This window comes from Pichia membranifaciens (genome assembly GCF_001661235.1).
Source record: "Pichia membranifaciens NRRL Y-2026 unplaced genomic scaffold PICMEscaffold_3, whole genome shotgun sequence".
Taxonomy (NCBI): domain Eukaryota; kingdom Fungi; phylum Ascomycota; class Pichiomycetes; order Pichiales; family Pichiaceae; genus Pichia; species Pichia membranifaciens.
Genome location: NW_017566984.1, coordinates 671,026 through 694,172, shown reverse-complemented (window position 1 = coordinate 694,172; position 23,147 = coordinate 671,026). Strand labels below are relative to the sequence as shown.

General features: G+C 41.7%; 11 protein-coding genes across 11 annotated transcripts; 4 read left to right on the top strand and 7 right to left on the bottom strand.

Annotated features, from left to right (window-relative positions):
• The first annotated feature begins 185 nt into the window (after positions 1 to 185).
• On the top strand, positions 186 to 2,835 carry PICMEDRAFT_16402 (hypothetical protein). Its single transcript, XM_019161191.1, has one exon. The coding sequence runs from the start codon at positions 506 to 508 to the stop codon at positions 2,399 to 2,401; it is 1,896 nt and encodes a 631-aa protein (XP_019017648.1). The 5' UTR covers positions 186 to 505; the 3' UTR covers positions 2,402 to 2,835.
• A 5-nt stretch (positions 2,836 to 2,840) lies between these two features.
• Positions 2,841 to 6,083, bottom strand: PICMEDRAFT_58821 (hypothetical protein; the record flags this gene model as incomplete). The annotated part of the gene is made up of 3 exons (XM_019163322.1): positions 2,841 to 3,198; positions 3,670 to 4,821; positions 4,984 to 6,083. The coding sequence occupies 3 exons, from the start codon at positions 6,081 to 6,083 to the stop codon at positions 2,841 to 2,843; spliced, it is 2,610 nt and encodes an 869-aa protein (XP_019017647.1).
• Positions 6,084 to 6,412: 329 nt separating this feature from the next.
• PICMEDRAFT_16401 (hypothetical protein) lies at positions 6,413 to 7,730 on the bottom strand. Its single transcript, XM_019161190.1, has one exon. It carries the CDS (start codon positions 7,666 to 7,668, stop codon positions 6,472 to 6,474), a length of 1,197 nt encoding a protein of 398 aa, XP_019017646.1. The 5' UTR covers positions 7,669 to 7,730; the 3' UTR covers positions 6,413 to 6,471.
• A 249-nt stretch (positions 7,731 to 7,979) lies between these two features.
• Positions 7,980 to 8,480, top strand: PICMEDRAFT_33622 (hypothetical protein; the record flags this gene model as incomplete). The annotated part of the gene is made up of 1 exon (XM_019162830.1): positions 7,980 to 8,480. One exon carries the CDS (start codon positions 7,980 to 7,982, stop codon positions 8,478 to 8,480), a length of 501 nt encoding a protein of 166 aa, XP_019017645.1.
• A 148-nt stretch (positions 8,481 to 8,628) lies between these two features.
• Positions 8,629 to 12,502, bottom strand: PICMEDRAFT_72591 (hypothetical protein; the record flags this gene model as incomplete). The annotated part of the gene is made up of 3 exons (XM_019164243.1): positions 8,629 to 10,024; positions 10,594 to 10,695; positions 10,860 to 12,502. 3 exons carry the CDS (start codon positions 12,500 to 12,502, stop codon positions 8,629 to 8,631), a joined length of 3,141 nt encoding a protein of 1,046 aa, XP_019017644.1.
• Positions 12,503 to 12,649: 147 nt separating this feature from the next.
• On the bottom strand, positions 12,650 to 14,754 carry PICMEDRAFT_16398 (hypothetical protein). The gene has a single exon (XM_019161189.1). It carries the CDS (start codon positions 14,737 to 14,739, stop codon positions 12,718 to 12,720), a length of 2,022 nt encoding a protein of 673 aa, XP_019017643.1. The 5' UTR covers positions 14,740 to 14,754; the 3' UTR covers positions 12,650 to 12,717.
• A 263-nt stretch (positions 14,755 to 15,017) lies between these two features.
• Positions 15,018 to 16,694, top strand: PICMEDRAFT_16396 (hypothetical protein). The gene has a single exon (XM_019161188.1). The coding sequence runs from the start codon at positions 15,252 to 15,254 to the stop codon at positions 16,551 to 16,553; it is 1,302 nt and encodes a 433-aa protein (XP_019017642.1). The 5' UTR covers positions 15,018 to 15,251; the 3' UTR covers positions 16,554 to 16,694.
• Positions 16,663 to 18,114, bottom strand: PICMEDRAFT_72588 (hypothetical protein; the record flags this gene model as incomplete). The annotated part of the gene is made up of 1 exon (XM_019164242.1): positions 16,663 to 18,114. One exon carries the CDS (start codon positions 18,112 to 18,114, stop codon positions 16,663 to 16,665), a length of 1,452 nt encoding a protein of 483 aa, XP_019017641.1.
• Positions 18,115 to 18,372: 258 nt separating this feature from the next.
• PICMEDRAFT_58814 (hypothetical protein) lies at positions 18,373 to 19,461 on the top strand (the record flags this gene model as incomplete). Its single annotated transcript, XM_019163321.1, has 1 exon — positions 18,373 to 19,461. The coding sequence occupies one exon, from the start codon at positions 18,373 to 18,375 to the stop codon at positions 19,459 to 19,461; it is 1,089 nt and encodes a 362-aa protein (XP_019017640.1).
• Positions 19,462 to 19,504: 43 nt separating this feature from the next.
• Positions 19,505 to 22,489, bottom strand: PICMEDRAFT_131288 (hypothetical protein). Its single transcript, XM_019160019.1, has one exon. It carries the CDS (start codon positions 22,374 to 22,376, stop codon positions 19,548 to 19,550), a length of 2,829 nt encoding a protein of 942 aa, XP_019017639.1. The 5' UTR covers positions 22,377 to 22,489; the 3' UTR covers positions 19,505 to 19,547.
• A 113-nt stretch (positions 22,490 to 22,602) lies between these two features.
• On the bottom strand, positions 22,603 to 22,968 carry PICMEDRAFT_11518 (hypothetical protein; the record flags this gene model as incomplete). Its single annotated transcript, XM_019159810.1, has 1 exon — positions 22,603 to 22,968. The coding sequence occupies one exon, from the start codon at positions 22,966 to 22,968 to the stop codon at positions 22,603 to 22,605; it is 366 nt and encodes a 121-aa protein (XP_019017638.1).
• Between the last annotated feature and the right edge of the window lie 179 nt (positions 22,969 to 23,147).

The window sequence follows — 23,147 nt, the reverse complement described above, 5'->3', positions numbered from 1 at the left end:
AAGTGGAAAATGAAAACCTGGGAATCTTTTCTTCCCCAAACAATTATTTTCAGCGGAAAAATTTTCACTCTCTTTTCGTGGCAGGAGTTGGAGAGCTGGAAAAAAAGGACATTTTTGTCAGTTGCCCATTTCCAATTCGGTTTTCTTTCCATTTTGACTGTTTCTGTCTGCTTACTCTTTTTAGGTTTCGATCCCTTTTCCCTGCTTCTTTCCCCAGAACATATTTTTGGTTTTCATCGTCGTTTTATCGTCAGGTTTCATTTTTCTGTATAGTTGGATCTTCCTACATATTCGAAAAAGAATCTATATCCATAACTAAAAAAACTAAAAAAAAATTCAAAAAACTCTTGAAAAAAATTATAAAAAAAAAGATCAGATCAATTACCATTTGACTAGATTTTAATTACACCTTTTTTCTGAACCTGCTTTTTGAAACAAACAAACAATCAACAAACAACAAACAAACAATTAACTAAGAAAAAATATAAAAAGATATACATATACCATGTCTTCTCCTGATGTTAACCAACTCGCTGACAGCGTTGAAAAGCTCTCTGTCACCGAAAACACTGAATCTACCCCAGTTACCACTACTGAAGAATCCCCAGCCCCAGAATCTCAACAAAATGAGGTTCTTTCTTCTTTGTACGTAGGTGAACTAGACCCAAGTGTCAGTGAATCAGAGTTGTACGAATTATTCTCCGCAATTGGCCCTGTCTCTTCTATCAGAGTCTGTAGAGATGCTGTTTCTAAGCAATCCTTGGGTTATGCTTATGTGAACTACCAAAACCGTGGCGACGGTGAAAAGGCAATGGAAGAATTGAACTACGCTGAAATCAAGGGTAGACCATGTAGAATTATGTGGTCCCAAAGAGACCCAGCAGCAAGAAAGAACGGTGCAGGTAACATTTTCATCAAGAACTTACACCCAGATATTGACAACAAAACTTTACATGATACCTTCTCCTCTTTCGGTAACATTCTTTCCTGTAAGATTGCAGTGGACCAAAACGGAAACTCTAAGGGTTTTGGTTTTGTTCACTACGATAACGCTGATTCTGCCAGGGAAGCTATTGAGAGTGTCAACGGTATGCTATTAAACGACTTGGAAGTTTACGTCGGTCCTCACATCTTAAAGAAGGACAGAGAATCCAAATGGCAAGAATTGGTTGAAAATTTCACCAACATCTACGTCAAGAATTTCAGCACTGAATGGACAAAGGAAGATTTGGAAAAGCTTTTCACTCCATTTGGTACCATTACTTCCCTCTATTTGGCCACTGACGAAAATGGAAACTCTAGAGGTTTTGCTTTCATCAACTACGAAAATCATCAAGATGCTTTCAAGGCTGTTGAGTCTTTGAACAATACTGACTATGACGGTAAATTATTGTTTGTTGGTAGAGCCCAAAAGAAGAGAGAGAGAGTTGAACAATTGAAGCAACAGCACGAAGCTGTGAAGCAAGAAAAAATGAGCAAGTACCAAGGTGTTAACCTATTTGTCAAGAACTTGGATGACTCAATTGATGATGAAAAATTGAGAGAAGAATTTGCCCCATATGGTAACATCACCTCTGTCATTGTCATGAAGGACGATGCTGGTAAATCTAAGGGTTTTGGTTTTGTTTGTTATTCCACTCCAGAAGAAGCAACCAAGGCAATCAACGAAATGCATCAAAGACTTGTTGAATCCAAGCCTTTATATGTTGCTTTAGCTCAAAGAAAAGACGTGAGAAGAAACCAGCTTTCTCAACAAATCCAAGCTAGAAACCAAATGAGAATGCAACAAGCCGCTGTTCAAGGTGGTATGGGTCAATTTGTCGCTCCTGTCTTCTACAACCAAAACTTTATGCCTCAAGTACCAGCAGGTATCAGAGGTGGCGCTTTCCCAGGAGGTCCAAACCCAATGATGATGCAACAAGGTGGTGCAAGACCAGGTCAAGGTATGCCAAACTTCAATGTTGGCGCTAACGGTCAACCAGTTCCTGTTTACGTCCAACCTGTTTTCAACGACTACCCACAAGGTAGAATGCAACAGCAACAAAGATACTACCAAAACAGACCAAACCAATTACCACAACAACAACCAAGAAAGCAAGGCAAAGACGATAACTTAGCTCAAATCATTTCTCAATTGCCATCAGACCAACAAAAGAATGTTCTAGGTAACGAAATTTACCAAAAGATTGTTGATACTAACAAGGTCGAGGATCCAAACGCAATCGGTAAGATTACTGGTATGCTTTTATCCATGGAAAACACACAAATTCTAGCCTCATTGGAGAATGATGATTTGTTCAACTCTCAATTGAATGAAGCTATCAACGCTTACCAATCTTACAAAAACGAAGAATCTTCTGTTCCAGCTGAATCCTCCGAAGCACCAGCTGAGTCCAATTAAGTTGGATCCACTGTATTTTCAACGACAAAATCCTAAATATCTTCTCAACATAAATAGGAAAGCAGTGCCAATTTTGAAAATGTTATAGTTGGGGTTATGACACTTTTTTAATTGCTCAATATGTCTTATTCTGCTTTTTTAAGCCAAGCTTTTCCGTGGTATTTGCATTTATGTCTTTACCTATATTTTTCACTTTCTTTCAGTTAATTAATTATTTGTGTTTGTTTTCTATGCTTATCATTTTTTTGTTTTGAGGTGAAGCAGAAGTTTTCAGAAATGCATCGTTCATCTACATTAAGCTCTCTTTTACTTCTGATATTTATTGCTTCAATATATACATGTTTGGTGTAATTAACTTCTTTTTTTTTATAATGAAAAAAAAATAGAAAATTTTCAAAATAATACATAATGGACAAAGCTTACGGCTTGAATCCGCAACCTAGTGCTTATCACTCTTATCTAACAAAAATTCAAATTCGTCTCCCATATCATTTTGTAACCATGCTGCCTGGTTTGTAACGTCCTTCCATAGTTCCATGTCATTTGACGTGGATGATAATTGCTCAAATTCTGGTATATCGTCAATTTGATTGAAGATAGAAGATAAGCTTGGTGAAAACAAGCCAGTATTGATTTCATGTTGCGGTCTAGGACGATCCAGAATTGATGCCAATGAGTCCATAAAGAGAATTTGATGATGGTGAACCACATCTTGATTTGGGTTCTGTTGTAAATTAAACTGATGATCATTCTGATGGTGTGCTTGTGTATGTTGTAGTGTATGATGGGGCGTACGGCTCTGAACACGGTGCAGATCTTGCTGCTCTTTTTTGCGTTGGCTACCTCCGCTGTTTGTCAGTAATGCTGTTTCAGAATCTAATGGCTCATTCAATGGGCTCGCTTGAGAAGGTTTTGATGTGAGGGAATATAATGGATTAAATAGTGTAACATGTTTTGAACTTGCTGGGTTGGATATTTCTTGGGGCTTTTTGAACGGCTGTTCTAAAGATGGAGATTCATGTATTGCTGGTACTTCTTCGAGGGTTGGTTGTGATAATGAAGGAGGCTTGACAGTATGCGCAGGCGCAAAATGTGATTCTTGTTGTTCTTTTTCACTTATAGGGGTACTTTTCAAATCTCCACTAACGTGTTCAGAAGCATTTGTCTTTGTGTTGGCATTTGGATTTATATTTAAGCTTGTTTGCTCGGTATCTCCAACCTTTGCAACTGTAACATTATGACCAAAGGACTTGTCTAAATTGGCAGACGATGATGGGGGGTTTAAATTATCGTTATGCTTTTTGAGAAGGCCAGACATTGAGCCATTAAAATCAAGTATCGATATCAACCGTAAGATTTGTTCTCTTCTCAATGTTGCCGGATGGTTTCCTAGATTTCTCATTTTTGTGAAAAGAGTCAAAGCGTGGTCCAAGTGTTCATTCGTAGCATCATAGACGCCAAAGGTTGCATTGAATAACACAAGAGTTGCAGTTGAGTTGAAGAGGTATTCACGATCCATATATCCAAACATCGCTACCATGTTTTCAGGAACCAAAGCCCACAACGAGCGAACCGTATTTATAGATGCCTGAAACGAGGCATTCAATAAAGCCAAAACAACGGATGAGTATTTGGAAAGATCCAAGTACTTACCTTCTTTTGGATTGGTAGACTTGAGGTTTAGCAGCACAAAATGGAACAGAAGCGGTCTCACGGCTAGATTTATGCCCTGAAAATACTCAGTCATCATATTCACTACTAATCTGGAGATAGTCAATTCAGGCTGGGAGTAATCACAATTGATATCATGAGGAAGAGCTTTTTTCCATTTGAGCAATGCTACGACCATTTCATGAACAACAGGTAAAATGTTAGATGAAGGATGTCTAGTGTACAATTTTCTTAGTATATTGGCATTGATTTGCGTTATCTTGACACAATTGCTGATGAATTCAGCTTCTGGGAAAATGTAGTTCTCACATCCGGGAGCCGGCTGTGACATATCAAAGTCGCTTGGTAATTCTGTAGAAATATCCTCATCTGTAAGAGACAAGGGCAAACCTGCTTTAGAAGCAAGCATTCTCTCATACATGTAAACTGTCCACCATAATCTTCGCCTATGTTCAAGCTCGAATCGGTTTAACGTCTCTTTACCTATATCGACGTGTAAGCCTACTAGCAATGATGCTCTAAGAGCAATGCCAAAGTAAAAGTACGAAGCAGCCGTACAGTCAGCAACTTGAAGGTAAAATGCATACAAGAGCAAAACTTCGATTCCTCCTTCTCTTATACAATTGTCAATGGAACCACTTGCAAATAATCCGGTAAACAATTCACTGGCTTGGTTAAAAAATCCGGATCCGGGAAGTTTCGTACCTGTATAATTAGGTTTGTTTTTCTTCTTTGGATTCTGAGGATTACTACCATAATTTGTTTCCGTGTTTGAATTTTGTGCATCAGCAGTTGTGCCTGATGGTAATGATTGAGAAGCCAGCGTATGATGACGATTGAGTTTCTGTTTCTTCCTTCTAGGTTTTTCACTCAATTTGTATCCATTCAAGTAATTTGCAGTCCCCAAATACATTTCACCGGTTGCAAAAACTAACAGTAGTTTACAAAACCAAATAGTTTCAAGAGTTGACTCGTTTTGGGGAGAAGTGTTCAAAGACTCGATTCCATAATCTAACTTGAAACCTGTATCTGTCTCATCATTGTAAATTCTTCTCAAGTTTTCCTTCACCAAGCCTTCATTGAAAAAATAAAAACATCCATCGTTGTATGAAATGAATGAGTCAACTAATAACATTGCGTAGCTATAACTTGGCAAAGTAAAATTGACGTTTATACCCGGTCGTGAATGTGTTTTCCCAAGCATTATCCTGTAAGCGTTACCCTCTTTTTCAAGGATTGTTTCTGTTTCTGCTTTATTTTGAGGAGACTCCGAAACGGGCGACGCATCAGCTGCACCAGGACCTTCAGTGGCTTTGTTAGAGAGCATTGGGGCAACGAGTCGTCCGATCTCCAAACCAAAAAGAGTCATCGATGATGAGCCTATATATAACCTTTCACCTGTTCTTGAGTGAATAAGTCTTCCATATTGCTCAAGGAATGGTGGAATAACTTCTTGGTTCTTTTTCTCATTGCCAGTAGAAGAGTCATGAGCTTTAGAACTCGAGGATTTATTATCGTGCTGTCCAGCACTTTCATGTGTTGCTAAGCCATGGTCATCCAAAATATGGTTTTCACTGGTAAACTCCTTGTTAAAATGGGGCTCGGCTGTCTCCTTCTGATTAAGGTTTGCAACGGGTTGTTCCGTATCTTGCCTTTTATGGATCGTCGTTGCTGCATTGGTAGCAGGTGCATTCCCACTATCGTGCTCTAGGACTAGTTCCAAGGGCTCGTCTCCCTCATCATCGCTTGAGTAAGAAGATGCAGTTTTGCTCTGTGAGCTCTCTGGCATTGGTTCCTTTTTTGTTGTCTTCTTTAAAGTCCTCAAATTTGCATTCTCCACCTTGAGCTTCGATATTAAGTTTTGCAGTTTGTCCAAATATTTCACGCTGATCACTACCTTCCGCTCAGCCTCAAGATAAATGCAATTTTGCTTCAAGTTCAAGCAACGGGTACAGGGTTCCCCCATTCCATCACATTTGATATGCCGCTGTCTGCAATTTGTACAAGCCATATTGGTTCTCCTCTTTTTATCGGAAGAGGATGCCGTTGCCGCTTTATCAAACCCACCAGTGGGTTTCTCTATATACTCCTCCATCGGAGTTTCGCTTTCTGTTGCAACTAATATCTTGTCCTTTTCCAGCATTGCGTTCTGCAACCTGATGTCTGATATCAGCAGCTTTAAGCTGTCAGGACCCAGTTCTGATCGGTTGAAGCTCAAAAGCCGTTGGAGATCATGATTATTTTTATCGTCTTCTCTGTTTTTCAAATCGGCCGAGAATTTGTCGCTCATTCGCTGCTCATGTATGCTTTGCCTGATAGCGATAAAGAAAATGTAGAAGTGAACGCAATTACAAGTGCTATGGCTTGATCATCTATTACAAAAGAGCTTATAAAGTACATCAAAGCTTGGTTTCCTCAAGCTTTTCTGTTACGGATTCTGGTGTTGGAGCCGGAGAGCCCTCTTCCTCCTTAGCGCCAGGGTACTTGGAACCTCTGTTCTTGACCTTCTTGGTCTTCTTCTTCTCTGGTTGTGGAGCGGGATAACCCTCTGCTTCAGCGAGCTGGAACTCCTTATTGTTCTTGTACTCTTCGATGATTGGAGTCAACAAGACGTTGATGGCGTCGGCCACACCGGACTTCAAGTCAACAGGAGACAACTCTTCCTTAGCAAAGGTAGATTCGAGTTCTTCGTAGGACTTGAAGGAAATCGGACCACCATACTTTTCTGGTCTGTCAATAAAGAATTCAAAAGTGTCCTCACCGTACTTGAGTTCATGGATTGGGCCTATTACGTTTTTCACGAAGGCCAAAAGACCGTTTTCTTCGATGTTACCTGGAGCACAGAAAGCCTGGTTGATCTTCTTCTTAACCACCTTTGGCTCTTCTAGAAGATCGATCTTGGAGTTTGGATCCGATGCAGACATCTTGCCACCTTGCATCAAACCTGGAACCATACGGTTCATGAGATGTGCTCTCTTCTTGTAACCGAGACCTTGTATGTTTTCTTCGGCCAAAACGAAAATCTTTCTCTGATCGACACCACCTAGCTGGACGTCGACACCCAAGTATTCTTCATCCAATACCTGCATCAAAGGATAGATCAACCCGGAAAGGAGCGGGTTGGCAACTTGCTTGACCACATCCGCACCTGCTCTCTTGGCATCATTCTGTGAGACAATATTGGATAACTTGAACAAGTCCAGAGTGTATTGAGGGGTGAGTTGGTAAGAAGAGCCCAGCACAAACTTCAATCTGTCCACAGGAACGTTGATCGATCTGAGGATAGACTTCACCACAAGCTCGTAGTATTTAGCTCTGTGTTGGACCACCTCCAAAGGTGCTTTCATGTTATCTAGAAATGCGTGCAAGTCGGCAACAAGGACAGTGACCTCCACTCCGGCCTTCAACAAGTGGGCCAACTTGACCATAGGCACAAAATAGCCGCAATGTGGCTTACCAGTTGGAGCAGTACCCCAGTAAACCTTCAAAGGCCTCTTTTCAACCTCCAAGACGTTTTTGATGATTTGAGGATTGAGCACCTCTTGCAATCCCCTAGTGATGAGTTCATATTGTTGTTCAGGAGTCAGTTCAGACATTTTTGTACTAACAACTATATTCAGCAATCTTTCAGTCCGTTGATTTCGGTCTTATCCTTTCTTCTCTCCAACTATTCCACGGAGGATTTTTCTCCTATCTGAAAGAGTCACCTGTAACAAGGGAAAGTCGAGAAATTTCCACGTTTTTTTTTGGTAAGAAAAGGACGAGAGGAGACTATCGACTTTGAAGACTCGTTTCAGGCAAGGGAGGGTCCATGTTTCGGACATCGTGTGGTTCACGGCAGAAAGAAGGAAGACGACACAGATGGAAAGACAGCAGTCACTGCAGGTCGAAAATGGTGGAGACTCGAATGCCAGAGTCTTTTGATATAGACCCGCTGCAGCTCGATACGGAATTTTATTTGCGGTTCTACACAGGAGGATACCGAGATACAGGCTACGGACATGAGTTCCTAGAGTTCGACATCCGGCACAATCCAGGAGACAACTACGCCACGCTGAGGTACGCCAATCAATCGCACTACAGGGATGAAGAGCTGATCCGCAAACAGGTTTGCGTCTCAATGCTGGTGCTGGAGACAATCAAGACGATTGTGAGAGAGAGCCAGATATTGTTGGAGTCAGATCTGGACTGGCCTGACCCGCTCAAAGAGTCGAAACAAGAGCTGGAAGTGAGGTCCGGTCGCAACATCAAGAGGTTCAAGACCAAAAACATTTCCTCGCTTGTGTCGATCAAGTCGCAGAAAGATTCACAGGGGCTTTCTGTATTCTACTACCTTGTTCAGGACTTGAAGGTGTTTGTGTTCTCTCTGATATCACTCCACTTCAAGATCAATCCTTTGCAGATATAGCAGTTGTCTAGGCGGAAGGAACAGGCAATGCGAACGGCTTTGATGTTAAGATGCAGGATAAGATATAAATATGTAGTTCTATTTAGAGCGGTTAAAAAAAGTGCTTAGGAAAAGGCGGATGTGTCTGTCGTCTTGAGTAGTAATTATGTTACAAAAGGTTTCTGGGCTCTGGAACGAGGCCCCTCGAGCCGTAGAGGAGCTTCGAGCTTTGGGAGTGTGGAAGTGTTCGTTCTACCGTGCGCTCTGTGCTTGTTTGTCTATCAGAATGGGTCGTTCCGTTGTGTTTTATTGGCTGTGTAGTAAAGGGTGAGTTGTTGCTATTGTGGTAGGCCTCTTCGTATACCCTGGATGGGACGTAAACGTAGTTGTCGGTAACCGGAACGTGCTGTTCGTTTCTGTGCGGAGCAGGGACGGCGGGATATGCTGCCAAGTTCGTGGACGATGAACTGAAAGGATCCTCATCCGAATCGTCGGTGAACGTTGTGTTGAGGAACCCGTCGTTGTGTAGGTTGCTAGAGGACTTGTTGAACAAGTTTGTTCTGGAGTGGGAGACCGGAATCTCGTGCAGCTCGACGTCGAAGGGGTTCGACTTGTCGATGGAGTCCGAAGTGAAATCGTTGGAGAAGTTGAGGATAGAGTGGTCCACTTTCCGTTCCGCTTCGATGTCGATGACCATGTTTTCATTCTTCAAGAAAGAAGGCACCTTTCTTCTCTTTGAGAAGTCTTCCTCCAACATCTGCGACTTCACTGAGTACAAATCTGCCACGCTCCTGGCCACCAGATCTGCGCAGTACTTGCGGAACTTCATCTGAGACCTCTTTTTGGTGATGCTGATGACGCAGATGGACGAGATTATCATGATGACGTTTTTCACCGTGAAACATAGCCAGATAATGAACGAGAACATCATGAACGAAAGTAACACGGCCTCCTCCTTGTGGTTAGTGGCGATGGAGGAGATCACGCTGCCTATGTCGCCGCTTGTGAACTTGTTAGAAACCGAGTAAGCAATTGTTGCGCCATTCAAGATCTGTCTAGGGGAGTCGGCAAAAATCCAGCTGATGATGTCGTAGTGGTACTCACTATAGATGGTCAAGCACATCCAGTCGTGGAAGTTCTTTGTCTGGATCTCTTCGAAGATGCAGAACCGCTCGTGACTTTTCAACGAGTCGATAGTGCGGGCGCCCGTGTGGAGGTACGACTTGACCACTTTGTTCTCTCTTTCGATGAAAACCCCAAGCACCCAAAAAAAAATCACGTAAAGGAAAGAGATCCCGATGCACGTCGTGAAGATGATCTTGTACGCCAACACAGGGATGTAAGTGATTGTGTGGAAGTCGCTCCAGTTCTTCAACGCGTAGATCTGAACCAACGTGTACACATCTGACGCAAGAAAGAGCAGCTGCAATATCATCCCAAGCAGCATCATTATGTAGCTAATCACATTGAGAAAGCTGCATTTCCGGTAGTTGTGCTCCCCGCTGATGTTGTTGAAGGTGATGCTTTCGGGCTCATCAAACAACGTCGACGAAAACTGTGTCTTACTCTCCATAGTTGCTGGCTGCCCCCTTACACGGCGGCTTCTTTGTCTGCAACAGGAAGTGTGACTGGTTCGACGCTGAAAAGGCACTTAAAAGCATATCCAACCATCCGTTACTCTTAATCCAAACACACGGCCCTCCTTGAAGAGGCTCAGAGCACATATTCAAAGGCGAAACACCGCACACCAACGCACACGAGGCCTGTGAGGCATCCCTACGCGTGAAAAAAAAAACATGAAACGGCTGGAGGCTTAAAATAGAACGCTACACGTTTGCAACCCGTTTCGGACAGTAAACATACATATGGACATACACATTTCTTTAACAACGTCATCTGCTGCGACGGGTCCGTCGAGTGGAGACTCCCGGCTCAGCGTCGGTGTCTGCGGGCGCAGGGCTGACAGTGTTGGCGCTGGCGCTGGCAGCTGTTGTTGTTGTTGACACTGCAGCTGATGCTGTTCCTCCTGCTGCTGCTTCGGAGCCGCTGGCCTCGGGCGTCGGAGACGTCTTCGGACGGCGTCCCCGGCGTCTAGCGTTAGTAGCTGCGGTTGTGGCTGATACTCCGCCACTACCGGCTGTGGAAGCCGGTGTAGATGCACCGGGTGTCGTTGTTACTGTCGTCGTTGTAGGAGTAGCTGCACCTGTTGCAGCCGGAGGCGGTGATTTTAACACGGCTGGTGTCGTGGAGTTTGAGGCAGCTGGCGCTGGCGCTGTCACCGCTGCAGCAGCAGCAGTGGAAGCAGAAGCTGGGGCTGGCGCTGGGGCAGCGGTCTTTTGCTTCTTCGAAACGGTGGTTGGCTCTGTGTTCGGCGTGTCCAACCGTCTCTTCCGAGAAGACCGTCGAAGACGCATTCCCTCAGCGGCTTCGTCGACCTCCTCCTTGTCTTCGTTGTGTTCCTTCTCTTTCTCTTCAGCTTCGTCTCTTTGGCCATCTTCCGTCGCCACGCTCTTTACCTTGTCCATAGAAATGTTTGCGGCCTCCCTGACGCCTTCTTTGGACTGTTTGGCATCGTCCACCTCCTTGTCACTGCCACCCTCATTGTCACTCTCACCGCGTCTCTTAGAACGAGTCCTTCTTGTCGGCACCTCTGTCTCTGGAGCTGGAGTCGTCTTTCTCTTTCGACCGCCTCTAGGAGCGGTGCTCTCGGGCGAAAGAGGAGTGGGTGGCTGGTGCGTTCTCCCACTTGAACTGCTCCGTGTCCGCTTCCCAATCGCAGGTTCACCTACGTCGTTCTCGGTATTCTCGTCATCCTCTTGGTCTGATCTTCTTCTGAGCCTTGTGCTCCGGCGTGGAGTGACATCCTCTGCCGTATTTCTTCTTCTTCCTCTTTTTCTAGGGGTGGTAGATGTCGGCTCTTCTACCTTCTCCTCTGGCTCACTTTCAACTGCTACCGAGAGATTGTTCGCATCGTTCTCTGATTCCTCTGCGTCTTCCGATTTGGGAGCATCCTCTTCTTCATCTCCAGTCTCGCTCGTTCCCCTCGTGCCGGAATACTTTGTACGTCTTGCTTCCTCAAGATCGTGTGCTTTCTTTTCATTGTGCTGTGTTTCTTTTTCCACATTGATATGCAGTTTCCTAGCTTGTGCTCTAGTCAAATGTGCAGGCTCCTCACTATCTTCCCTGTCCTCATCTGTGTCCTCCTTCTTCTCGCTTGCGTCCCTCTTCCCTTCGTTTGCCTGCTCCATCACTGTTTCTGTCTTCTCTTCTTCGTCCTTTTGTTCTACTTCATTTTCTCCTTCACTTCTCTCTCTTGCCTCCTTTACCTTACTTTGTTCCTCTAATTGCTCTTCTTTCTCCAAATTTTTTATACTTCCTTCTTTCCGTGGCTCTTTTTTCTTTTGGTCTGCTTTTTCCACGCTATCGTTGCTGTTCGTAACCCCAAAATTATCCTTCTCAGTTTCTTTGAAAGGAACAGTCTCAACGAAGACCTTGTTCTTGTCCTCATCAATTGTAACGTGTTTAATGTGTTTTTTCTCTGCATGTGCTTCTTCTTCTGCGTCGTCAGCATCTTCTTTTCCTTTCGCCTTTTCAATCTCCTTTAACTTATTCTCGTCCTCGACGTCTTCTTCTTTCACTTTCTCCTTGTCGATGAAATTCACGCTATTATCAGCCTGGCGCTGATTTCTAGTTTGTATCTCCTCTGCATCTTTATCCTCAAGGGGCTTTTCCCCATCTTCTTTGTTATCGTTCGCTTGATCTTCCACTTTGGCAGCACCAGCGACAACATGTTGCGAGGAGGGCTCACTAGTGTTAGTTTCTCTAGAATCTAGCTTTGACAAACCCACCATATCATAGTACTCGTTAATTTTGGCATTGATTATTGCACTAGTCAATTTGGGTTCCGTATATTTTTCGGCCAGCTTCTTTTCGATTATGGATAAACATTCCGTGGCGTTCTTACCCAAAGGCCGATGAAAGCACATCAGGTTCAAAAGATATCCCTCTCTCTCCATATTCCACTCATAGTCTGTGGTAGACATTTTCGATAGAGGTGTTCGATCGTTCTCAAAATGGTATCTACTTGGGGCACTACAATTTTATTCCAACTACTTAAGCCTTTTATCGAGTAACAACACCTCTCAAAAAAGACATGAAGGGCCGAGCGAAACATGAAATTTCAAGTCATCGAAAAGAGTATCTTAAAAAGTAGTTGATCAGAAGGTGATCGCAGTCTTTAACGTACGTGCTATATATATTACAAAAGCTGGTTGCTTTTCAAGAAAGCGACCACATTATCGATCATGTCTCCTTTTGTCTTTCCTATCTTGATAAGGCCTCCCTTACTTTTGATGTAATTACGCAAGACATCGTTAGTGCAGTTCTGGAGACCACACTCACGGTAAAATATGATAGCCTTAGCATCAGTCAATGGATCAGAAAATTTCAACCCTCTGGACTTCTTGGCAGATAACTTTTCACTCTTCACATCATCTGAAGTCCTTTTTAGCTCGTTGTAGTTAGATACACGATTGTACCGGCTTTGCAGTTCCTTCACTAAACTTTGAAGTGATTCATCTTTGTTTATTTTGCGGCGGAGCAAAAGCATTTGCTGGTACATCTCGTCAAGCTCGAGTTGCTGCTCCCCAAAATTAGAAGACTCCTCTTCTTCTTCTTCATTGCTTTCCGCTCTAGTTTCTGAGCGAGGCACTTCCCGCTGCAATATGTGGTCTTCCATGACCTTGAATTTCCAAGAAAGTGAAGGATTGGAGAAAGCTTCAAACCCATCTAGCGTCAACTTTTCAATTAACTTATCCAGAATATGTGTATCATCCAATTCAGAGAGCGAATCCAGCTTGTTGATGTATTCAGGGGCTTTTCTGACTTCGTTTCCAAACGGAACTTCTACCATCGCTAATGCGTGAGGATATTTTTCAAACTTTAGTCCAAAATTTTCAGTAATGCCGGTAGGTATAAGATAGAAGAATCTGGGATACGAAGTTTTCCTTGGCATACCCCAACATAAAATCATCATTTTCTTTTTACAAAGTGACCTGTAGAGCGCAGCAAAGTTATCCAGTGAATTGGAGCTTTCCAGCTCTTCATCGTCTCCCGCAATTACAAACACAGCTTTGCTGATAATGGAAGAGGAGTTGAAATATTTAAATTTCCTAGTCCCAACGACATGCAAAATAGGTTTTTCGGATTCTCCGAACTTCATACACTCAGTTTGAATTTTTTCCTCCATCCCCATATATTGATCTGCAACTTGATACACCTTCTTGATGTCCGCTGTGTCTGCTTCATTGTCACCAGAGTTAGGTATATTTCTCTTCTTGACGTATTTCAATCGGTTTTCAATATTGTAAAACTTTACCTTTTTCCATTCGGTAGTAGTAAAAGGATTAATTCCCCTTACAATAATTTTAACATCACCAAAAATAAGAGGACATTGGAAGGCTGTTCTTCTCACTGTTGCATGCTTTACGATTTTTTCTTCCAAAGTTTCCAAAGATATCTCACTGATAGCCGGTAAGTATTTCTTTGCCTCTAAGTCGGTATCCATTGGAAAGTCAAAAAGCTGTTTGAATTCGTCAATTTGATGTGAGGCCATTTTGGCATCTTCTGACTCCTCGTTTTTCAGTATAAATGGATAAATCGTGATTTTGAAGTCATTTAAATCTCGTAGCTTATTGTGTATTTTTTGTTTGATACTCTCCTTGCCATTAAACGGTGTTTGACAGTCGGTGAAAAAAAAAACCTTTTTACTTGTGTATTCTTCTGTTCTTATCGGTATATTGGTAAAATCAAGCAAGGTTTGTTGTAGCATGCCATATAATGATGGGCCAAAACTGGCATTCACATCAACATCCTTGATTGGTAGCAAGCTATTCCACTTTTCGGTATTGTTAAAGGACAAATTGACCACTGTCTCCGTGGGTATAGCATTCTTTAGGTATCTGTCTAAGGTCTTCAACATGCCTTGGTTTAAATCTTGGAGCCGAAAAACACGGAATACACCTTCAGGGGTATCGACATTTCCGTCTTTCGATGCCTCACTTTTTTTTGCACAGTTAAAAATGTAAAGACCTAACCCAGTATTTGGCATAGTCTTCGTCAATGTGATTAGGAGATTCAAAAACGTACTGAAAATCGCAGTCATCTTCTCCGTCAGAGAGTTGGTCAAGTGCACGGCCAAAATGATTCCTTCGTGAATTTTAAAATTATTCACCGCCTCATCCTCATTTTCATCGTAGTCGTCAATACTGCTTTTATTCATCTCCTTCAATCTGCCTTGGAATAATTGTCATGTCCTTTCTACCTGAGCAATTGATAATCTATATCTCAATAATCTTATCTATTGTGGCTATCTTTCACATTAAAAAACTAATTCCCACGCCAAAGTTTTGAAGGTGCACGGGTGCTGTTTCCTGGTTACGACCGATACGAGATGAAAATAGAAAGTGTTGATGAAGTTTACAAACAGTCTTTCAAGTGAAGTTCTCCAAAAAGGATTATACTTCATCTTAAAGTTTGTGTTCGTCACACAGTTGCAATAAATATAGGTTTATATCATGAGCAAATACATGCAACTTGCTCTTCACCCCGAAGAGTTGAAATCTGTGATTCAATTGTACGTCGAAGCTGAACAACTTACTTCTGAAAACTGTTTAGAGGGTTATATTCGAAATAACCAAAACTTTCTCGGCTTGGCAGCAAAATACTAACGATGAGCTTTTCGAGCGTTTGGAGCACTTACTAGTGTTTTACGCCTTTCTTCTTTCATGTCAAATGTTTTATTGTTCTAGAAAATACTTCAGAAAAAAGATTTATCCATTAAACCCCGCATCAGAAACAGAAAAAACATGTTACGATCTGCTCAAACTAACATCTAGATCATTTGTGGCGGTCATTATGGAACTTAACCCAGAATTGCGTAATGCCATTATGATTTTCTATCTTGTTCTTAGAGCTTTAGATACCGTCGAAGATGATATGAGTATTGACCCGAAGATCAAGATTCCACTTCTAAGAAGTTTCCATGAAAAGTTACTTTTGAAAGATTGGACATTCGACGGCAATGCAGAAAGTGAGAAAGATAGGGTTGTCTTATTGAAGTTTAATAGTATCCTAGCAGAATACTCGAAATTGAAGCCAGAATACCAGGATATCATAATGGAAATTACCAACAAAATGGGTAACGGTATGGCGGACTATATCAACAATGAAGAATTTAATTTAGAAGGGGTCAAGACCGTGAAGGATTATGATCTTTATTGTTTCTATGTTGCTGGTCTAGTCGGTGTGGGATTAACACAATTGGGTGTTGCCTCAAAATTCAGTGATCCTTACTTATTGGATAATATGAAACTCAGTCATTCAATGGGCTTGTTTTTGCAGAAAACTAACATCATCAGAGACTACAAGGAAGATCAGGATGATGGTAGATCATTCTGGCCCGAGGAAATTTGGTCCAAGTACACTGACAAGTTATCTAATTTTACCAGGGCTGAAAATGAAGAAAAGGGTCTTCACTGTATTACGGATCTAGTCTTAGATTCAATGAGTCACATTAAAGACGTTTTGGTATACCTCACGATGGTTTATGACCACTCAACTTTCAACTTTTGTGCAATTCCACAGGTTATGGCAATTGCAACCTTGGCGGAAGTGTTTCAGAACAAGAACGTTTTCAAGACTAACGTTAAGATCAGAAAAGGTACTGCTTGTGATTTGATTTTGAACTCTAGAACCTATGAAGGTGTTTTAGACATCTTTAGCAAGTACTTGCAAATCATTCATCACAAATGTCCCGTCTCTGATCCAAACTATCTTGCCATTGGTATAAAATGTGGTGAGCTAGAACAGTTCATAGAGGAGCTCAACCCTAATCCAAAGCATTTACCAAAAGGTGTCAAACCAATGCAGACTGAGAATTATTTGCGTGCATTGAAGAAAATGGAAACTGAAGAATCTATCAAATCTTTAATCAGGTCCGAATACATTGGAACAAACATCATTTTGACTTTCGTTGGTCTCTCAGCTATCTCAATTATTTACACTTTCGTAGATCTGTTCTTTCACGGTTTATAAACTCTTTCTTTCCTTTCTATCAATAAGTAATTTTTGACCAACTCATCTGAACATAAGCCATATTAATTGTTTCCAAACAAAATATATATACACGTTTATGGGCACAAATTTATAAATCTAAAAAATCCACCAATTTCATATCCGCTTCATAGTCGTAATTTGTGAAACCGTCAATGATTTCATGTTCTTCCTTCCGACGTTCTCGCTCAACCTCTATATTCTTTTCTAAAAAGTCATAGTTCAATTGAGTTTTAATATCAGCTACTGACATGAAAGAATCATTCTGCAAGAGCTCCTGTAAACGTCTGTCATGAACTTGTTCATTCATTTGAGTCAAGAAGGATTTTATTCCCAACGGTATTGTTTCAAAGTCTTCTAACACCCGAACCAAAACGTAGAACAAAGTATCAAACTCTTTCCCAAAACATTGACATCTCATAAGGTGTAAGTAGTTTTCAGCTGAAAGTTGTAACCCCAAATTTTTGAAATAGCTTAAAAATTTCAATCCTAGCAGCTTGCAAGGAAATTTGGAAATCTGATGGAACACAATGTCTTTGTGTGTTTGGGTCAAAACTGATCTATCCATACCTAATCCGTTTAAAAAAAACACAGTACTTCCAGGATGACAGTCTACATTGTCTATAGATGAAAGGATAGAAAATATAGCAATCTTCTTCACATCTTCTAACTCTAACTTTTGGAGTGTGAGCAATTTTTCATCTATGTTAGCGTAAACGTCAAGCTCTTGAATAGATAGTAGAGCAGTTGGTAAATCTTCATTTTTGGGCAATGCAAGAGTTTTATCACTAACCAACCCTTCCAGAATAAGCATGCATTGTTCAAACCCGTAAGATGATATTAGTTTGAGACATACAGCATTTTTAACAGCAGTTGACTGAATTTTTGGTATCACCATCAAGACTTTTTCTTTTTCATCTGCCAAGAGCATAGCATCGGCATAGCATTCCCAAGTTGTATCGGTTAATTCCATACTCAGTATATTTTCAAACACCTTAACTAGTATAGCACTATTTTTAGAAGCAAGTGCACCTGCTAAAATGTGAGAATAGTTTGGTTCCGTGCACAAATTGTACTTAGATAGTACATCGAGTAAGTGAAGAATGATTACCGTATCATTACGTTTGATGGCCTCTTTCAAAATAGTAAAAAAACTTAAAGAATAAGCTAACTTCCCTTTATCCAAATACTTATTCTTTGAAAGCTCTTCAAATTCTTGTAACGCCATTAATGATGCCTGTTCGTATTGATCATTTTGTAAAAGCCTAGGTATTTCATAGTAACCCACACACATTTTCATTCTTCTGAGAAAATCTTTGTACTGTTCACTATATATTTCTGTGCCATCTTTGAGAAATATCACATTTGCAATTGTAGTAATCTCTCTGTTTAACATTTTCCTGTCTTTGATACTGTTGAGTATTCGCAAAGCCGCCGTGAACTGTTTTGTCCCGGACCGAGAGTTCAACAGATAAGATAACTCTTGTTTCAAGTCATTCCTTGATGTATTGAACTTTGTTAATTCTAACAGTCGTGAATTCATTTCATGGAATATACGTAACTCTTCTGCACACCATGTCAGTGTTCATTCCGGCAAATTTCACATTGTTGATGTATTGTATCAGAAAACTACTTTTCATGTTCAAACTCTCGGAAGCGAGGGAGTGCAAAATAGTAGATGGAAAAAAGGAAAAGTTTGGGATTAGATTTCAGTGGATGATGAGTGGTCCGGGCCATTAAGATAAAACCAAAGAAGAAATCAAGTTATCAGAGTTCATAACAGCATCTATATCTTTCAAAAATGTTAGGTAGATCTTTGTATAACAGACTGACCTTGAGATACTACTCGCAAAAGACTGGTGGTGCCAACAATGTGAAAGTTTTCGACAGACATGTCAAATGGTTACAGAAAGAGAGAGCTGCTCATAACCCAAACTCCAAATTTGCAGAGTACCTACGTGATGAAATAAATCGCCGTACTATTGATAGACTAGCTTTTTTGAAGACAGACTTCACCAATGTCCTCGATTTCGGTGCCCATGCTGGCAATTTTGAGAAACTACTATGCGATCCATCGAGGGACACTCAAAACTCGCAATGGAAGGCGGATAGAGAGCTTATCAAGTCAAAGATAGGAAAAATTGTCATGGTGGAATCCTCTAAATCGTTACTGTATAAAGATTTGACTTCAGCGTTCAATAATGAACTTAATATTGATAGAATCGTCGCTGACGAAGAGAATTTTGATGTTCCTGAACTTTCTGAACCTAACCAATATGACCTAATTATTTCCAACTTGTCAATGCACTGGATCAATGATTTACCGGAAGTATACAAAAAGCTACACAATTGTCTTAAACCAGATGCATGCTTCATTGGCTCGATGTTTGGTGGTGATACTCTTTTCGAGCTAAGAACAAGTCTACAGCTAGCAGAGATCGAGCGTTATGGTGGTCTATCTCCTAGGATTTCTCCCTTTGTGGAATCATCAGATGTAGGTAACTTGATGCAAAAGGCAGGCTTCCAAATGCTTACTGTTGATGCTGAAGAATTGATAGTAGATTACCCAAATGTCATGGCATTGATGGAGGATCTACAATTGATGGGTGAGAACAATTCAGTCCTAATGACTCCCCCTCCTCTTACTAAAGACTTATTGATGGCTGTCGAGCCTATTTACAGAGAAATGCATGGTGACAAAAAAACTGGTCACTTGCCAGCAACATTCAGGTTTGTGTATATGATTGGTTGGAAACAAGGTAAGTATTTGGCTAAACCTGCACAGAGAGGAAGCGCAAACGTTAGTTTGAAGGATGCTTTAGACGGTAAGACTATTACAACCACTACTACATTAACCGAAGATGAGGAACCTACGACGACGAAGAAATAAGCAAACTTCTAAGAGATGGTTTTCCTGTGTATAGTATGAATATAAACGAATATGTTAACAAGTAATGAACACTATTTATGGTATATTCATGATTTCTGAGAATACGTGAATTCCTCTTTCAAAAACTCACTCAAGCTACCTCCCTCAGAATTGAGAGATTTCAATTTTGTTCTCAAATTTGCGTCCATCAAACTCCGGCTGTCAAGATAAAAGACAAGTTTGACAAAAAGGTATTTGGTAAACTCATCACAATTCAATCTGAATTTCTTTAAGGCCTGCTGTATTTCCTCATCTGAAGCAGAGATGAAGTTTAGCTTGGAATTGAAAAGGTGGGCAGCAAACTTCCCTATGTTAGATTTCCCTTGGAAAATTCCTTTGAATAAATCATTAGTCATTATTTTGATGAAGTGTGAAGAGTATTTCGTTATCACTGTCGGCTTACCTTGCACTACTATTTTACTAGATTTATCAGCAGACAAATTTCTTAAAAACAAAAATTTTCGGTCTCTTTGATTAAGTTTCTTTGTTTTCTTTCCTTCTGACTTATCAGCAGTTTCGCCAGTATAACGCCCATTGGGATAAACAGTAATTGAAACTTTAATCTCTTCATCGGATTTGTCAAGCGGTAAGTTAAGGATTTTGACAATTTCTTCGCCGGTGGACTTTTTTGCTTTATTGATATTCAGGATTTTCTTGGATTTCAGATGTGCTTTTGTTGTTTGCTTATGAAACGTTACCTTATCAATTATTATTTGTTTCAGCTCCTCGGTCGTTTTGTTCTCAAAATCATTAATGACCAAAGGAATATTCATTTTCTGATTTACAATGATGTGCCTGTCATCTGCTTTCAGACTCTCAATAAACTCATTTAAAATTTTAAGGAAAGACTCGCTTAAAGAAGCATCGGCTGAGAAGCTGCTTAGTTCTTCCCAAAACAAAATCCGATCATTAATTTCCCAGTCAAGATAAGTTTTTTCTACTGTTTTCAACAAATTGTATAGCGGCCTCTTTTCAAAACCAGCTGGAGTGGATTCTATCATATTTGCAAAAAACCTCAAGAAGAAAAGAAAGTGTTTTGAATTTCCGATGACACATGCTTTTATTATCCGGAAACGATTATCAGAAACGCTAATATCCTTGTAGAGTGTGTCAGAAGACTCAACAACTGATACAAGGACTGTGTTTTGATCACTGATTTTGTCTATCAATTTGTTCAATAAAGGATCTATGACGCTGAATTTATTAAAGATCGCAGTTAAACAAGATTGGATATCTGGATCATTGTAACGGAACATATCACATATCATGAAATCATTCATATCAAGTTTTTTTTTGGCTGTCAATGATAACAGCACATAAAGATATATTCGTGTCTCCCTTCTCGTTGCGCCTGGGTATAGTGGGACCACTTGCAATCTAAATGAATCTAATTTCTTGATTGATTTTTTCAGATCTATAACAAGTTTGATCAAATTTAGTGAGTGTGTATCTAAAGTTGAGAAGAAGTTTGATTTATGGAGCTGATCAAGACATATCTTCTTCAATTTTTCTGGGTATTTGGTAAATGCGTTGTTATAGGCTCTGATGACATCAATGTTGGCAAACGATTGTATCGTGTAAAAGAGTTCGTCAAAATTGAACGCAAAAAATCTAGAGTTTGTCTTCTCGAATAAGAGCTTCACTATATACATGTGGGTTATCTCATTGTTATATTCGGTGAGACACTCCAAGCAGAGATCATTAAAGTTTTCCGAGTCGTCCAAACCAATATAGGGCGCCACTATATCCTTTTCCAACGAAAGCAATGCAGTCAAAGCTATAAAGGCGTTCTCTCTAACTTCAGTATCCGCTGAAAATGAAATATATGATAAGAGGATCAAAAAAAACTTCACATTCTCGTAAGGTCTAAGATCATTGACATAGGCAAAGTGGAGGATTTTAGACACGCAAATTTTGAAGTTATGACCATGTTCAATGGGTATATCCACTATTCGACAAAGCTTCAGCAAAAAACTGAGCACCGGTCTGAGAAGTGTGTTTTTAATGTTGTCACCGTTGGAGTAGCTGGATACCAGCACAAACAAATCTAGATAATCTATGACCGATTTCCACTGTATATTGCTTGCCGGAGTTGTGTAAGAGATGTCGGCCAACTTAGGGTACGCAAGGGTCTCCAAAGAAAGTAGGGAGTTTTCGGTCCAAGTTGCATCCTTTCCTTGAAAATAGGCAGCATATTCTTTAACTGAGAAATGGTCTAGAAAGACTTGGAACTGTAGGATTTTGTCGATATTCGAGCTCGTGACCAAATCCCCCCGCTCGTAGGCCAGTGTCCCAAGCTTGACGTAGAGCTGTAAGGTGGTCCGCAAAAGCTTATCGTTGACGCATTCAGTGTTGATGATGCAATTGTGCAAGGACTGGGAGATGTAGTCCACAATTTCAGTGTCGAGGCACTGCTGGGCGTTGTTGAGGATGTAGGATAGCAGGTTGATTGTGTGGTTTGCCGAAGAGGCGTCGACGGTAGCCACTGCTTGACAGATAAACTGCTGCAGCACCGTCTGATCCGACAAGACCAATTGAAGAAGCGGTTCGTTGAGTTTTCGCCCAAGCATCAGGTGCAGCATCGTGCGGTAGATGTAAGGGGTGTCGGCCTGCAAATGAGCCAACGAGGACTGACACACTTGATAAAGGTTACGGCCAGGGGCGGAGCTCAAGTCGGCGGTTTTGAGCATCCTCAACAACAGAATCAAGTGCTTGCCCTTGAAGATCGGGAGAGGCGTCTCCGACAGCTCCGGCTCCGACGCTAACAGCACGTACAGCTGCGACGCCGTCTTGGATGCATCCTTTGTGTCGCTGAGAAAGTCTTCGATTCTTTTCTTCAGCTCGTTCGTAGACACCGACGGCTCTTGTCCGGACATCGGTCAGGTGTCTGCGGATATGCACAGAACCTTTGTCTGGCCCCCCAGTGTCTTCTGGAGCACGGGGGCGGGCCCAGAGTAGCTGGTGATAAACGGTGATAAACGGTGACGCTGGTTTTGCCGAATCGAGCAAGAGCGATCTCATCGGGAGGCAGATCGACAATTACATGTCACGGGCGGGCCCGCTGGTGTTGTTATATAGCATAGTACATGTATAGAGACAAGCCTACTTAGCTGGCGTTTGCTGCTGCTTGCTGCTGCTGGGCTTCCCCTCCCGCCTAGTGAAGCTGAACTTCTCGTGTTCCGGCAGTGGCGTGTCGAGCATGTCAGCCAACTGCTGCCGCTGCTGCTCCGAGTCGGTCCGGAACGTCAGCTGCACCTGGTTGATGTAGCTGCCGACGCCAAAGTACGTGCTGCGGGGCACTTTGAAGTCGACGAGCCGGGGCTGCTGGTCGACACCCTCTGCGCCGGCAACGGCCTCCTTTCTGCTGTCGAGCGTGTGCTTCACGTGGGCGTAAATCTGCCAGACGCACGCCTGCGTCTGCGGTCCTGGCCGGACAATGTACACGACCCTGGTAAGAGCGGGCGGCATGGCGAGCTACGGCCGTACTGCAACATCTCTGTCACTTTGATCTCCTGACCTTTTCCTCTTCTTTCTCTTTGCCTCTTCCTTTTCGCCTACGCCCTCGACAGAGGCTTGGACCGTGAGGGCTTAAAATAAACAATTGCGGAAACGCCGCAAAAAAAAGCTCAGCTGCGAAAACTCGCGTT